This window comes from Calcarisporiella thermophila, assembly GCF_041956535.1.
Source record: "Calcarisporiella thermophila strain CBS 279.70 unplaced genomic scaffold VTP21scaffold_11, whole genome shotgun sequence".
In the NCBI taxonomy this organism is placed as follows: domain Eukaryota; kingdom Fungi; phylum Calcarisporiellomycota; class Calcarisporiellomycetes; order Calcarisporiellales; family Calcarisporiellaceae; genus Calcarisporiella; species Calcarisporiella thermophila.
Window position 1 is genome coordinate 310,380 of NW_027192201.1, and position 16,053 is coordinate 326,432.

Here is a 16,053-nt window from a genome sequence, read left to right on the forward strand (position 1 = left end):
CGGGTGGTCGATGGTTTTTCTCGACGAGCATGCGGGGGCTGAATACGGTGCAGAGTTTCGATTGAGCCTGGTTGCGTTGGCCGAGGAGGACTATGGGGGATTTAGGATGTGAGGGACAACGACGCGAGGAAATTCTCATGGCGGTTTCTCGGTGTAATGGCTGCTTCCAGTAGGAGCTTGAAGTTGCCTCCGTCAGGAAAAGGGTTCCACGCAAGGTGGACACAAACCCACAACAAACCGATGGTTGTGCTGCATAGCATGGTCTTTGGCTGATGCAATGTGCCTTTTGTGATTTGGATTGTTCCAATAAAAGACCTGTTGAGTTTTTTATGGTTTTTGTGTGGAGGATTTGTTTGTTTTGCTCTCTTCTACTGATCGCTTCTTGTCACACACCTGATATGGCAACGAGATTTTCTCATACACCGGTTTTTTTTCATTCCACCTCCCAGGCTTTTTTTCCCCCTTTATATCCCTCGTTCCCGTTCTCGTATTAAAACTTGGACTCTTTACCAAGGACTTGGTTCCCTATTTTCTCTTTTCCCCCATTTTCCCCCCGCCTACCTTCGCCTTCTCTACTCCCCCATGTGGTGATTCGTGCTGGCGTGCATCTTCATTACATCAGCCTTACTATACCCCCCGCTCTATTTCCCGTGCGTTTTATTTTATTCTATTTCATCAGTGTCACACGGCAACCCGATGCTCATCTAGACTTGTAAAGCAGACGAGTTGGAAAAGCGTAAAATATATTTACCATGGAGCAATTACGCGGCAATATACCCCTCCTTATCCAGGAAGTCATCGAGAATGGTAGCACTCTCATTACTTCTCGACCCCCCACTCTAGAAGATGGTCTCCAAACCAAAATAAGGACTTCCGACACCATTCCCCCCAATGTTGCGGCGACCACCATTCAGCATGTCGCTGCTCCACCTGAACCTCCTCGACTTTGGTATCTAAGGCCTTCAGACTCGCAGCCATTCAGCCTTCCCGATCTCTGCGAGGATGATGAAGAAAGTGATGAAGAGGAAGAAGAGGAGGAGGAAGAGGAGTTGGAGGAGGAAATAGAAGAGGAGGAAGAGGAGGAGGAAATTGAGTTGGAGGTGGATACGCGACTTGATGTTACAGTTTGTGAAGAGGCGGATAGCGACAACGACGAATCACAAATTGACCCATACATGTTTACTCCGCAGCCCTCGAGGTCACTTATGGCGTCCAGCTTTAAGCCATTGCACCCACTTGCCCCGAATGGCCTTACTGCGATGCCTTTCGAAACTTTTCTCGAAGACCACCAAGTGGATGACATGGCAGAGCATTATAGACAAAGCCTAGTTGGCAATGAAATGTTAGAGGATAAAGATGGCGATATCGATATTCGAAAGCGGCCTATTCCCCCATTAGAACGACGCTCTTCTCTACTCACGGAACTCCTAGACGACTACTCATGCAATCTATCGTGGCTCGTAGATTCGCGTAGTTTGCCCGTCCACCTCAATCACAATGAGTCGTCGCAGCCTGTTGCTGCCAATCCCCAAGAGCTGCTGACCGCGGAGGTAGAGTCAGTCGGAACCTCCGACATCTCCTCTTTCGTCGACCGGGCACTTCTCGATGATCTTCTCGCACGTCCGGACACCCCTGCTCCGTGGGGTTCCGCCACAACTGTGACTCAGCACCCAAGAGTAAAGAACCAGCGGCTCGGTGAGGCTGCCAGGGATGAGAAGAGTGACGTGGTGACGGAGGACTTAGTGCCAGAAGAGTATGCCACGGAAAATTGTGTGTTTACTCATTCAATTGCAATGTGGATGCAGGCCACCATGCCGGATGATCTGGACGATAAGGAGCATCCCGTAGAAGAGGACGAGGGACTTTCAGACCCTGAGCCCAGCCCTCGACTTAGCTGGAATCTTCTCATTAGAGAAGTTCTAAAGCCAAATGATCTATTAGAGGCTTTTAATAGGGCGCATTGGAAGGTAATTAGAGTAATTCTGTTTGCGATTTTCTTTAAACCATTCGCCTAAATCCTTTCGTACCCCCCCTCCCCATCTCTTCTCCCCAGCCTGACTCGCATTCTTCATGCTGCACTTTCTGCTTCCGCGACTTTAATTTCCTCCGTCGCCGCCACCACTGTCGAGTATGTGGTGAGATATTCTGTGGACGATGTTCATCCGGGATAGCTCGGTTAGATGTGTGCTCGCTCCCAGATACTTCTGGCAAGTCAACTTATTTCGGGCGTGTTTGTATTAATTGCCATCATAACTACAGCCTCGCCGCCCACGACTGGGGCCGGTATGGATGGCTGATGACTGCAGTGCAGTATAGTCAGCGAGCAATGATGTGGATGACAAGTAAAAATATCATGTCGTATGTTTTGGCCTAAAGGAAAAGGGTGCATCATCTGTCTATCTGGAGGGTTGTGTTATATATAGTGTTTATACGCATTTTCTTTTGTTCCGTTTCTTCTCTTTTTATGCCACCTTTCTTCCCCCCCGTTTTATGGTTTGCTCTCCTGTGTTTTTATAGGTTTTTTTCCTTTCGTATTAATTTGAGTTTTCCATTAATGTCTATACCAGTAATGTCTAACATTTTTTTCTTTCTTCTCTCTTATATCTCTTCTGATATCGCATCTTACTATTTTTCATTCATGATGTTCTTTTCGTATTTGCATGGTTTCTTCATTACTCTTTCTTGGATATGCATGCTCGTATTTGGCACCATAGCGTATTAACGAAGTAAAAGCAAAATTGAATATTTAATGAATCGTATAGTCTTGCTGTGATTTCCCGGCTCTTTCCGTATGCTCCCAGCTCACTCTAAATCGATTAGAGTACATATGGTATATATTATTTCCCTTTAAGCTTATGTTGTTGCTTAAGTATATTTCACAGCTTAATCATCATCCGTTTTTGACATTAATTTAATCCTTTTTATTAATACCTTGGTTGCCAGCGCCAGTGTTAGGAGTAATTCGATTGCTAACGTCATCTGGTCTGGTGGAAAAAAAAAATTAAAGCCTTTGTAGAGGAGGATAAAAAAAGGTTTGAATGAAAAAGGCTATCCACACTAATCAACCATTGAGGGAGAGAGCTCGTTTGTCCTATTGTTTATGTTTTTATCGATCCATTGGATTCATCCTCTTTTTCCCTTTTCTTTTCTACGACTTCTTTTAATTCTTCCTAATTATACATAAAGCCGCGCCTCAAAGGCGGTTTTCGGATTCCAAATTCTCTTCTTGCTCTTCTATGTCATTTCTAGAACAACTCGAAAGTACCTCGTCCGACACCCTGCAGCAACCGCTTCGTCTTGCTAACCCAACTCCTTTTCATGTGCAAAAGTCTCTTTTACGCCAGAGCCGGGAAAAGATAAATGCTGAATTGAACATGGAGGACCTTGAAAGGTGCGATTTTGGTGGCGAAGGAATGGATATTACCATGCATTCTTTATCCCATCTTCCAAGCTATGCACCAACAGCGATAGGTGACCATAGTGGTTCATTTCTGAGTGGTGATGGCGGCGATACCGTGAACATCCCATCCCCAGGCTCTGCAACCCCGATCGGTTCCCCGTCACATATCACCATCTCTTCCTACGGACATTCTCCATACTCTCCAACCCGCGGCTTCTCATTCGACGCATCTCAGCTTGGGCTTTCGCGAGCCGCTACCATGAATTCAATGCCAACTCGACGTCAGACGCTATCAAGTACTAGTGCGGGAGTATTTGGTAGCCCTCCCTCTGCAGAGCTTGGCGGGTTTCAGGCCATGCCCATGCCGATAAACGACAGGTGGTTAGACAACAGAACTAGTATCCAAGAGCCGGATGCATTCCCCGGGTCAAATGCGAGCTCGCTTGAGATGCCTAGCGGAGAATCGGGCGTGGTGGCAAATCTTGGTGACTCAGACGACCCGGAAAACCAGAAGCAGTAAGCAAAAGCGCTTCTGCAGCTCGTTGCATTTATGAGATTAACTGCGGGTGCTTTACTTTCTTTTTTTCTACTGCCACTACTCTAGAGCCCAGCTCTTTTTCGAGAAAAGGAGACGTCGACGCGAGTCTCACAATGCCGGTACGTGGCCTTTTCTTATCATAATTATCCATCGGATATCCTTTACTTTATAGAGTGGTTTATCTCATTAAATTGCTATTTCTCGTTCTATAGTCGAGCGTCGCCGACGGGATAATATTAATGAGCGAATACAGGAGCTTTCGGCTCTGCTGCCGGATAATTTCCTCGACGGAAAGCCAAACAAAGGGGTGATTCTGAAAAAGAGCGTGGACTACATCCGCAACTTGAAGATACAGCTTCAGCAACAAGCCATGCGAAACCGTGAGCTTGAAGCAATGATGCAACGATTTCAGAATCAAAGACAGGACATGAACTCCATGGGCGACGCAGGTGGCACTTCAGAATGGAGAAAATGAACCCCGTCATCTATTCACCCCGCGCCTTTGTCGGCTTCAACTTTTTTTTCCTCCTTGTGGTATTTGTTAAATTTTCATGTAATATACATATTCTCGAGGCTGTTGCAAATTTTTCTTACTCTATTCTTTTTTCCTCTTCTGTTTTATTTTCCTTTACATATACTTGGAATTATTATTTTATTTTGTTCATTTTAGCGTGTATATTAGATAGAAATTGCTTGTTTTATTCTTCTATTGTTATATTATATTTTATTGTATTATTTTAGTACCAGAGGAAGGCTTTTCTTTTTTTTAACTTAATTACAATTTTTTATATATATTCTCTTGCTTTGTATAGCTTCTTCTCTTCATCCTTCTGTAGCCACTTTATTCTATTTCAATGAAGGTCTATATCTATTTTCTTTCTGGGGCGTGCCTCAAGACAGAGACACGAGGTTATATTAGAGGGCGAAAAAAAAAAATGCAAAAAATACAAAATACAGAAGGACAAAATACAATATCAGGAGTTTATGGGTACAAGGAGGATGGTAATGGAGGGATGGTGGGGGAATATAAAATAGAATTGTATAGATAAATGCTCAATTATTTTTCTGGACAAGTGTTTGTATTAGTTCTAGCAGTTGCTTCCTCTCTTGGCGCCAATCCTCCTCCTTTTTGAGGCGCTCCTGGTGCTCCTCTTCCCATCGTTTTTTCCAGTACTCAGCGTCACTAGATTGTCGCGAGGTGGCCGCTGCGGCAGCAGCGGCCGTCGAACTCCCAATAGCATTGAGGAGACTCACTCGTACAGACTCGAGCTCCTGCCGCACCAGATCGCATGGAACACGATCGTGCCATCGAGAATCGGGCTCGAGATCGCACGAGTGCTCGTTCTCGGCTGTGTGTTTGCGTTTGGCAGCCGTACTGCTAATTGCATGAGCGGCATTGGCCGTAGGCGGTAGAGGACAGGGGGCGGAAGAGGGCATCAAGGGAGCGCAGGAGGGGGTAGCCGAGATAAAGGATGAGGGCGTGATGTCTCCAAGACTGTGCGTAGTCTCGGTTGTGTCCTCGCGTAAAGTATGCGTGCCAATTGCGGGGCGATCTACCCCACCATCTCTCATCGGCTGCCTCTCCCGGTAGATTCGTCCCGAATCCTCCCTCAGGGTCAGCACCATCGAGACCAATCGCACCAATTCCTTGTGTTCCTCCTCTGTGGCCGAGCTCCGTTGACGAAGCCCGTGTTCCTTCTTGTAATTGTCAAGCAGTGTCATCGCGCGGTCCCGACAGGTTCTCCACGTGGTCTCCTTCCCATTCTGCAGATTGATGTTGTTGGAGATCTCCTCCCACTTCTGAAGGATGTTGCCATGCACGGCCGCGTATGGATTTGACGACAGTACCTGTTGGAGCAGGATGATGTCGTCGGAGGTGCGAAAACGAACGGCGGTCTTGCGAGTTTTGGGGGGTGTGGGAGTGTCTGCCGCCGCTTGTTCTGCTGTGCCCTGATGCGAGGATTCCTTGACGGAAGAGGAGGGGCTGTCGGCTAGAGATTGGAGGGCAGAGAATGAGCTGGTCATGTCAAACACGGGAGGCCGGCTAGTCTCTCAGCAGCAGAGGTACCTGAAGCTTGGGAAAAACGCTTTTCAGAAGGGGAAGGGGGGGTGTAAAGAATGTTCAGTTGTACGAAACTTTGAGGGAAATTAAAGCGATAATATAAATAAAAAAAATAAACAAAAAAGAGGACAGGTGGGAAAATGAAAAATCGATTTATTAGGATGAGTTTGCCAAGAAAACAGGGATTAAAATAATATGATAAAGAAGAACGGGAAAAAAAAGGACGTGAACCAAAACATGCGTGAGATGCAATAAAATGATAAACAGAAAACAAAAAGCAGCATATAATTTCTTATAGGCTCATACGCGTATATTCTATATGAACATAGTATAGAGTCCACTGAATGGAGGAGAGAGGGCCAGACCAGGTGTTACATAGGATGAAGAATGGAGAGGGGGAGGAGAGGGTGGGGAAGGAAGCAGGAGGGGGGGATGGAGGGGGGGGAAGCGCAGCATTATAACCTGCCCTGCAAGACGAGCTCTATGCACAGGTTGATATACTCTTTCTTGGGGGTCATATCCACACCAAAGTACGCGGACACCTCGTCCCGCACCTGCTTCTTGGTGATGGTCATCAAATCCGATCCCGACACAATCCGCTTGACTTGCTCCGCGATTTCCGAGTCCGAGGGCACGTGCGGGTGCTCGGGGAGATTGCGCTCGCTGTGCATGGACTGGCTCGAGGGCCGGAGATTCGAAGTGCTTGGCGGCCGGGCAGGGCTCATGGGTCGGGCGTAGAGGGGCATCGACCCTCGATTGCTCGCGCCCCCGGGATAGTCCGCATAGGGGGCGCCACGATCCGGCACGCGATCAATGAGGGGAGGGCCGCGCTGATGCAGGGTCTCGCTCCGTACGGAGGGGGCCGCATATCTCCGGCCGTCCTGCTCATACGCGCCCCGCAGCGACACCCGGGCGCTCGCTTGGTCCCCGATCACCGAGTGGTTCGTTGTATAGTGGCTGCGGGCGTCTGCGTTATCGGCGACAAACGACCGCGCGGGGCGCACCGATCCCAAGCTGTACCGGGTACCGCTCGAATCGCGCGAGGCAGTGGTGCCAACCTCCCACAACTCCTGCTCGTAGTCCGACCATTTCTTGGTCGGGATCTGCCGGGGGTCGAACTGCCCCTCGTCCGTGACCACGAACTTGCGCCCCTTTTCGCCAACCACGACGCGGGTGTTGCCCCACGAGAAGTCGTCAAAGTGCCAGAACGCGTAGAGGGGGATGTAGAAGGAGAAGACGGGGATGGCGAAGATGTAGAAGAACATCCATCCAATATGCTCCCACTTGCGCCGGATCAAAAAGATGAACGCCTGCAGGCCGTACACCGCGCACAGCATGATGATCGACGCCCAGGGCACGATGGAGGTGGACGTCACCACGATGAAGAGCAGGTAGACCAGGTAGATCACCATGGCGGGCATGACCAGCGTCGCGAACAGATCGATAAACACGACGAAGCGCATCGAGAAGCAGCAGAACCCGCACAGATGGGGCAGGAACATGAGCTCGGCGAGGTTGTGGATGGTAGAGTTGATCCAGCGGCGGCGCTGCGAGAGCAGCACGGACCACCGGTCCGGGGCGTTGGTTCTGCACTGCGCGTCGGGAATGAACTTGAGCTTGTGGGTCGGGAAATGCTTCATCATCAGGGTGGTCAGGTAGCGATCCTCGCCGAGGTGTAGGAGATTCTTCTTGTGCAGCGTGTCGACTCGATTCTCGCCGTAGTCCTCGACCATGGCGTTGCTCACGATCAGCGGGATGTTCTTCTCCGTGGTCCGGATGCGGTACATGCAGAAGCAGCCCGGCAGACAGGTCACGGAGCCAAACAGGGACTCGAACGCTTTGGACAGGTTGTGCGAGATATAGTACTCGTACACCTGGATCATCGTCACCCAGCTGTCGCGTTCGTTCGCCAGCATCGTCTCGCCGCAAAGGCCGATGACGCGCGTGTCGTGCATAAAAGTCGATACCAGGCGGTTCAGGGAGTCGGGCATCACCTCGGTGTCGGCGTCCACCATCAGAATGAACTCGTACATGCTGGGGTTGACCCCGATGACGTTCTTGATCTGGTGGTACATCTCGAGCTCCAAGGGGGTCATCTCCTTGTTGTAGTGCACCTTGTTCAGGAATCGCATCAAAATCATTTGCGAGTCGCGTTTCCCACGGTTGCCGGGGCGCCGGCGTTCGGTCACCCGCCCCACCTTCACCACCACCACATAAGGAACCACGTGGCCATTGCACTCGTACAGCCCGGAATAGACCTTGCCCATGTTGTGTTGCTTCGCGCCTTCTCCCAACGAGATAAAGCTGAGTGGCTCGGGGTCGGTGTTCGGGTCCACCCCCAGAATATCGAGGACAATTCGCGGGGTGGGCCGGTCATTGCCCGACCCGACAATCATGCCATCGCACACGATCATGAGCAATTTGCGTTTATTGTCGTACTTCATCACGGCCAGCGAGTCGATCGTTTTTCTCAGCGATTCTTCGCTCTCCGTATAGCAAGGCACTGGAAGTGCAGAAAAAGAAAGGAATCGTTAAATAGACGTAGGAGAGGAGGGAGAGGAGGAGGAGGAGGAGGAGGAGGAGGAGGAGAAGGGTTGGAACCAACACTAAATTGGTTCAACCTACCTTGACAAATGATAAACCGGTCATGTTCCTCGGGCTCGCGGCGGGCACCCAGCTGAATGGCTGCCAGGAACTTGAACAAGATCACAGAGCACATGAAGACGGAAATTGCCAGAAGAATGTACTCGCCGAACATGCATTGCAAGGAATTCCGGGTGTCCACCTTGCCGACAAAGAATAGATTCCGCAGACAAACATACTGCCGCCGTTTGACCTCCGGTTCAAGGGGGAGCGCGTTGAAGTTGTCCGTGATGTCCTGGCCACCGCGGCCTTGGAAGAGAGCCACGATCGCCGGATGCATAAAGTCCACCGCCACGTTCGGGGGCGGTTGCTGGCCATTGGGCGCCTTGGCCATACGCCCTCCGGCGATGTAGTCCGACAGGTCGAACACCATGTTGTTCAAGACCGCCCATCGCCGGAACTGGTTGTCGGCCGCATCCTGGATCGATTGCATCGAGTAGGACATGTACCCCACGCGGAAGTTGCTTCTCAGCATGGTCATCTGGTTCCAGTACCAGTCCTTGCGGTAGTCCTGGGTGAAATAGCGGAAGTCGTGGTAGCGCGCGATGCTGTTGGTCGAGTTGACGCGGTAGTCAAGGGTGACCGTGGGGTCGACCACGCCCGTGATCCCATCACAGAGCGCGCTCACCTGGAGAGGGAAGATGCTTGACGCGTCGGTTCCCGCAAACGCCATGATCTCCTTCTGGGGGATCAGGTTGCTTGTCCAATGGTTCGGCGCAAACCGGGTCAAATCGAAAACCTCTCCCCGAATGGCCACGTAGGCCTCCCTCGGGTCCTTGTGTGCCTTCAGTTCATCCGGAGAGAAGACGTTCTGCTTCGGGCAAATGATACGCTCCAGCCCGATGATGAAGAAGAGCTCCACTCCCATGAGGAAGAAGATGAGGACGCAGAGGGCGACCTTCTCGCGCCATGCCATGCGCATATCCGGGCGGCGCAAGCCGCACACCGAAAGACAACAGTTGGAGATGGGCCAGGTAAACAGCCACACCAGGAAGAGCCACCGTTTCCGGGCACTCGAGGTCTCCGGCACATCCTCGATCATTTCCTCGACCTGCTGCCCATTCGCGTCGGTTTTCTCGTTCCCGTACATCCCCATCTGGATGTTATACTCCGACTCGAACACGGAGTCTCCCTCATTAAAGCGCTCGGCAAAATACTCGTCCTCCGATGCATAGTCACACGTCCCCAGATCATCCCCGGACATAAAGGACCGGTTTTGGAAACTGCGGCCATACGGGTCTGCATTTCAGACGTTAGCACCCTTCTTGCAAATGCCCATCTAAAGCCGCCTCTGTACTTACTCTTCCCCATCTCGGCCCGTTCACTCTTCATTCGCTGATTATCACTCTTGTCCATCCCACGAATAATATCCTCAAGATCTCGCCAAGCACTCTCTGCCAAGAACACCTGTTTCAAATTACAATTTACATTGCATTAAAGACACGCCCATTTCACGCATCCGACCACTGAAGGGTGGGGGGGAGCGGAAGGGAGGGAAGGAAGAAAGGAGGAGGAAGTTCTCACCTTGGATATTCCCACATCGATTGCATTGGCCGACCATCCAAATTGAGAGCGTAGCGTCTCCACCTTGGATCGAATATCTCGCACCTCAATGTCCAGGGGTTTGAGGACGACGGCATAGCGCTCGTAGAACTCGGCTAGCGTGTACACGATTGGGTAGTAAATCTTGAGTCGTTGGGTGAGAGTGGTCAGGTTGAGATTGCGGATTTGGGCCTTGACCAGCTTAGATTCGAACGTGTTTGGCTGGCTGGAGTCGTTTGGCCGCAAACAAAACACGTACCACTGCATAGTGTCGGCAAGGGAGGTGACCAGGTCCTCGATTGCGTCTCGCACCTGGGTCGTAAGACAAATCATACTTTTGTGGGACTCCTCCGCGTCCAGGTTATTCCGGCTGCGACACGTGGGCTTCCGGAGGGGAACGCTGAGCTGCTGGGCGTTGATGATCGCGTCCTTGTTACGGGGGTGCGACTGCAGGAAGAGCTGCTTGTTGTCGAACAAGCCCGCAATAAACGAGTTGGAGGTGGGTTTGATGTCCGTGCCGCCTCGGAACAGGGCCACAAAGTCCGCGCCAAGCGCATCGCTGTTGCGATCGCAAAAGCCGTCCGAGGAGTACACGACCTTGCCCATGAAGTGGTTGAGGCCGAAGCTGCGCGCGTGGTTGATATTCTTCGCAATGTACACGTAGGAATCATACGCTTTGCAGGAGCGGTCGAGCGAGTCCACCAGCCCGGCGTCAGTTCTGCTTTGCTTGTCGACGGGCTCGTGCATGGCTCGGAATAGGCCACGGTTGCACAGGTTGATGAAGTCGGACTCCGGCGATGGGATGTATTGGACCGAGGTGATGCGCTCCTCGCGGTACTCAGCGTAGTCAAAGACCCGCTTGAGGATGAATTGGTAGAAGCGCTCGTTGGCAAAGTTGACGCAGAATTGCTCCACGTTGTTCATCGGAACGCTCTGCAACCCGGGAAAGTCGACAAGGCCCATGTAACTGACGAAGTCGTCGCGGCTGAGCTTTGCGTTCATGTGCTCGAGGATCCACCCGAACAACAGAGAGTAGAGGGCCTTGGCCAAGCCATCGCGCTGCGCCGCCGCCTGCTCTGCATTCAGAAGCATGGTGATCATGTCTCTTTTGACGACCTGCGTTTTACACGTGAGCACGTTCTCCAACGCGCGCGGGTCGACGCCGAGCATTTCTGAGGCGAAGTTGAGCGTGTCGAGGTTGCGGATGCGCGCGGCGTCCTGTGAGTTGTTGGCAGTGTCGTAGAACACGATGTTTCCGAGATGCAGGATGGCGGAGAGGAGCTGGTTGATCTGCACGATCTGCTTCGTGCGGAAGCCGACCGATTTCATCGCGAGTTTGAGGTTATTCAGGCTGGCGGCATCGTCCACGCTGGGGATACAAATTGTCTTTCCCATGCTCGTGTACCGGAAGTGCGACGCGTCGGTGAGGCGATAGTGGTTGCGCTCCTCATTGGAGGCGCCGGCCAGGAGGTAGTAGAACACGTTAAAGTTGCGCTCATGCTCCGGAACCGAGACGACGCGCGCTTTGTCCAACAAATAGGGGAGGACTCTGGTGCCGATCATGCGTCCGCGCTCATTAAATTGGACCTCAAAGTACTTCCCCACCATGGAGCCGTTGTCGTTCTTTGCGGTTTTGGCATGGCCAAACGCCTCGACGACAAACGCGGAATTCACGACCTGGGTTGGAATCTTGGACACCTTTTTCTGGTGTGCGCTCAAGGCGGCCAGCTGGAAGATGACATGGTTGAACATCGTCGTCTTTCCACTTGCCACCTCACCACTGCGGTCAGAGCAATAGTAATGGGATAGTTTAGTATGGGAATCGTTCAGAAGCAGCTGAATGAGTTTGCATCCTTACCAGAGCACAACTGACTGGTCCAACCCGGTGCGCCGCATATGAAAATAGGCGCTCGAGGTGAGCTTGTAGATGTGTGGTGGGAGTGGATCGCGGTCCTTCGCTGTGTTCTTGTACTCAAGCACGTACTCTGCACTGGTCGCCTCGCTCAGGCATGGCAGCTCTTTGAACGGATTCACGACGATTAAGGCAACATCGCCCAAGGCGGTGAATGTGTGGCCCTGCTGGAATCGCTCCTTGAGGTTGCCAATGATGTCATCCTCCGCGATGTTTTGCAGCAGGATGAGGTTGGTTTTTGTGTCGCTAGATTTTCGTTTTCCCATCGTATTAGATCCTATCCAAAGCAGGCAAAAGAGAGAAGCGTGAGCACACGAATGGATCCATGATGCAACCAATGCGGCCTCACCCTAGGGTAAGCGTAGGAGGAACACCTAGGATATTGTATTAAGATGTAGTAAATGGAATAGAGCTATGGAGCTTAATGGGGGGTAAAGAGGGGTTCGAGCATGAAAGACTAGGACTCTGATGAGGCGGGGAGGGACAGAAGGAAAGGGCGCCCTTGATGAGGATGAGTACGAGAAAATAAATACAGGCAAGGGGAGGAGAGAACCACAAAGTAAGGCTAAGGACGCGTGCCTACCGTCCACCCGTTTTTCCGTCTGCCGGCTCTTCCCCCCTTTTTCCTCAACAGTTTCAATTCATTATTCCAAAAAGACTAATATAGAATTGAGTTGTCACTCAATTTAATTGATATGCATGAAGGTGTCCCTCGACTCACACTGGCTGGGTCGTCGGTCAATTTGCCAACTTGTTTTCCAACCACCTCTCCTCTCATTACCGATCGTGTTTGGTTGCCTTTTATGGGCATATGGCATGAGTGTTAAAAATAATTTTAATTTAACAAAAATAAAAAGACAATTTAGCAACAATCATAAAACATTTACACGTATTGCGTTTTTTTTTCTCGTCTGAATGGAAGGATGTGAGGCCTTCACCCAGCATCCACCTCTAACAGCACTCATGGCTGCTTACATCAGTGCCAGGTGGGAAGCCGCCACTAATAATCCCCCCCCCTCCTCCTCCCTCTCCTCATTTCGAGCGTTCAGCTGGTTGACCACAAAGAGAAACATTTCCTTGGGATATTCGCTACCCCGTATCCGAATGGAGTAACAGGCTAGAGAGAAGGCGGAGGAGCATGTCAGTCTCAGGCATAACGCTAAGAGTCGTTCCTTGTAAAGCATAACCCCCTGCACTAATATTCACTCACCATCTTCAACCTTGTTCAAGCTGGCTTTCATCGCATCCAGCTTTTTCCCCAAACCGGATCGTGCAGTCACGGTAATAAGATCGTATTCTAAACAACGCCCAAATGCCATTAACACCTGGCAGCTCTCTAACAGGCTGCTAATATAATGTTCCGCATCTACTTACCGCCCTTCATTTCTCGGAGGAAATGCCGGATCTTCAAGGTTGTGTCGTGATCTCCCTTCCCCACACAATTGATGGCATACCGCATAAGCTCCCCAGACAGATCCGCTACTCCGAGGACTAGTGAAAGAAAAGTGAGATGATATTAGCAGGGCATGGGATAAAATGCATGGCAGGGGATGCACCATAATCTTCGTCAGTGATGGCTAGTAGCTAAAAATAAGAAAAAAATCACGTCAGTAAATACTAATTATCCACAAGGGCAATCAAGCCAAAGCTCAGCACCTGCTGTCCTTCAGAATTCACCAATGTTTTCTCGACTTCTTCTTTAGATATAAGCCTATCATTTTTTAGATACTCCCAAAAAGCGAGAGCCTCGATCTAGAAATATGAGCAGAGCCATATTTAATGATGATGAATAAATAAGGCAGACACAAAAGGAGAGCATAGGAGATGATCCCACTTACATATTCCTGAATGGCAGGCGAAATAGACCGCAAATATCTAGAATGAGGATTATAATGCTGGGATTACATTGCGGTGAGGAAAAAAAAAACCAATTCCATCTACCTGTAGTAGTTTCCTCCACCTAACTCGACCGACACCTCCTCAAACTTTTTAATGATTTCTTTTTTTCGCTCCTCTGCTTCCTTGAACACAGCATGCATTGGGCGCTGCGTAATCCGATGCAAAGAAAATATCATTTTCTTGCTTAATGCCGTGATGTCCCTATTAAGACACGCCCCCATGTTAGTAGCCTAGCCGAGCCCAGAATACAACGTTTGGGATCTTATTACAACCTTGAGCATTTTATAATACGCTCCCTTCGATCGTACTGAGATATAGACGTGAATAAACAACCAAAGTGTCAAGATCTACTCATTTAATGCTTACATGCTCATCGAGCGAATTCCGTAGCTGAACAAAAAAGGAATTAAGGTTCTGGTCGGAACCGGCAACCAATGTGGGATTAACTTCGGCCATAGCAATGCGTATCAACACCAACCGCCAAAGCAGAGAAATCAAGCCAAGTACTTCTAGAGAGGTTGCCCACTGTTATTGTGACTGCCTTTGCTTCGCGAAATTTAATTTTACAATGCGCTCAAAAAGCGCATAGCCTACTTGAAGTCACAATAGGAACACGAATGGAGAAATCTAAATCGCCCACCGTCTCATTCATCCTGTATATCCCTATCATAGTATGCCTGATCTCTATAGCAATAATATTGTGGGTGAGGTGGCGAAATCGGTTGCGTAATCAAGCCGAAGAGTATAACGATGGTAACTGGGCCGCTCTGCATTAGTGCGAATTCCAGTCCAATTAATTCAAGTTTATCTGATAGATGAGGATGTAGCAGCGATAACCACAGCTCGAGAGGACCTCTCTACCGGCGTCCATAGGCGCCATACTGCCACAGATGCCAATGAGGAGGAACTGGGGGAAATCGAAGAGAATGAGCACGAAGATAACAACGCTGGGGAGGGCTCTTCTTCTACTACTCGGGTCCGAAAACTTGGGAAGAAGAGGGCGGCGAAAATGCAGCGAAAGGAGGAACAGCGGCGGTATCATGAATATTTGATGCTACAGCGGGAACAGCGTCGTGCACAGGACGAGGTGGTGGAGGAAGAGTTTCGACGACGAAAAGAGGAGGAGGCTGAACGTCTTGCGAAAGAGGTAGCCAAGTCTGCTCTCCTACTTGATTTCATTTTATAGTTGCAGAGCTCATCTCGATATGGCGATTTGCATTCTAGCTGGAGAAAAAGCGGGCTCAGCAAGAGAAATTGGCCAAACAGCAAGAGGCCATGCAGCAGAAGTTGAAGGCGGCAAAGGAAAAAGAAGAGCTCAAGCTGCAAAAGCAAATGGAGAAAGCACTCCCTGGCCTTTTGAAGTTAATCAAGGTTGACACCTTTCCTATTCTTTGCCCTATGCATCCTATTAATACGCCTAGATTTCTCGCCACAGTCCTATAAAAGAGCATCGCTGAGTGATCTGGCCGATTCACTGCGAATCTCTAGGCAGGTAAACACCTCATCACCCTAGCTGCCTCGACCTACTTTGCCGTTAACCTACTTTTCCGTGGCCCCACACGCCACACCACCCCCCGTTCTAATAGAATGTGCTGGCGTATATTGACGTGTTGGAATCAAGAAAATTACTGACGGGCATCCTGGACGAGGAGCAAGACACCTATGTTCACATGACCCCTGAAGAATTCCAAGCGTTCGCCGATTTTGTCAGCACACGAGGACGAGTGACCCTCACCGAACTTTCCAAAGAAAGTGGGACTATTCTGGGCATAGAAGACTTGTAGCTTTTTAAAAATTGTATATTTTAGATGCCAATATGGATGGTTTTGTATTAAAAAAAAAGCCAAGGGATAAAGAGACATTGAGTGGGAAAGTGAAGGGTGAATGGATGAGTGGGGGATGGGTATGTACGATGTTATTGGAACCAAAGGGTGATTAAGAAAACTCAAATGCCAAACCATATTTTCAGGGGAGGGGAAGAAGGAGAGAGGGTTGGTGGGGGGGGGGGGAGAGAGAGAGAGAGAGAGAAGTACAACTACTATCAACACGTTACGGTT

General features: G+C 50.0%; 6 protein-coding genes across 6 annotated transcripts; 3 read left to right on the plus strand and 3 right to left on the minus strand.

Annotated features, from left to right (window-relative positions):
- Window positions 1-752: 752 nt before the first annotated feature.
- On the plus strand, window positions 753-2,374 carry VTP21DRAFT_1246 (uncharacterized protein; the record flags this gene model as incomplete). Its single annotated transcript, XM_069391312.1, has 2 exons — window positions 753-1,967; window positions 2,054-2,374. 2 exons carry the CDS (start codon window positions 753-755, stop codon window positions 2,372-2,374), a joined length of 1,536 nt encoding a protein of 511 aa, XP_069251367.1.
- Window positions 2,375-3,236: 862 nt separating this feature from the next.
- Window positions 3,237-4,413, plus strand: VTP21DRAFT_1247 (uncharacterized protein; the record flags this gene model as incomplete). The annotated part of the gene is made up of 3 exons (XM_069391313.1): window positions 3,237-3,916; window positions 4,005-4,057; window positions 4,151-4,413. 3 exons carry the CDS (start codon window positions 3,237-3,239, stop codon window positions 4,411-4,413), a joined length of 996 nt encoding a protein of 331 aa, XP_069251368.1.
- A 578-nt stretch (window positions 4,414-4,991) lies between these two features.
- Window positions 4,992-5,963, minus strand: VTP21DRAFT_1248 (uncharacterized protein; the record flags this gene model as incomplete). The annotated part of the gene is made up of 1 exon (XM_069391314.1): window positions 4,992-5,963. One exon carries the CDS (start codon window positions 5,961-5,963, stop codon window positions 4,992-4,994), a length of 972 nt encoding a protein of 323 aa, XP_069251369.1.
- A 492-nt stretch (window positions 5,964-6,455) lies between these two features.
- VTP21DRAFT_1249 (uncharacterized protein) lies at window positions 6,456-12,363 on the minus strand (the record flags this gene model as incomplete). The annotated part of the gene is made up of 5 exons (XM_069391315.1): window positions 6,456-8,503; window positions 8,626-9,882; window positions 9,945-10,050; window positions 10,168-11,965; window positions 12,044-12,363. 5 exons carry the CDS (start codon window positions 12,361-12,363, stop codon window positions 6,456-6,458), a joined length of 5,529 nt encoding a protein of 1,842 aa, XP_069251370.1.
- A 705-nt stretch (window positions 12,364-13,068) lies between these two features.
- VTP21DRAFT_1250 (uncharacterized protein) lies at window positions 13,069-14,452 on the minus strand (the record flags this gene model as incomplete). The annotated part of the gene is made up of 9 exons (XM_069391317.1): window positions 13,069-13,214; window positions 13,308-13,394; window positions 13,472-13,588; window positions 13,654-13,681; window positions 13,754-13,849; window positions 13,936-13,972; window positions 14,039-14,197; window positions 14,269-14,303; window positions 14,363-14,452. 9 exons carry the CDS (start codon window positions 14,450-14,452, stop codon window positions 13,069-13,071), a joined length of 795 nt encoding a protein of 264 aa, XP_069251371.1.
- A 161-nt stretch (window positions 14,453-14,613) lies between these two features.
- VTP21DRAFT_1251 (uncharacterized protein) lies at window positions 14,614-15,780 on the plus strand (the record flags this gene model as incomplete). The annotated part of the gene is made up of 5 exons (XM_069391318.1): window positions 14,614-14,749; window positions 14,812-15,143; window positions 15,221-15,367; window positions 15,432-15,488; window positions 15,583-15,780. 5 exons carry the CDS (start codon window positions 14,614-14,616, stop codon window positions 15,778-15,780), a joined length of 870 nt encoding a protein of 289 aa, XP_069251372.1.
- Between the last annotated feature and the right edge of the window lie 273 nt (window positions 15,781-16,053).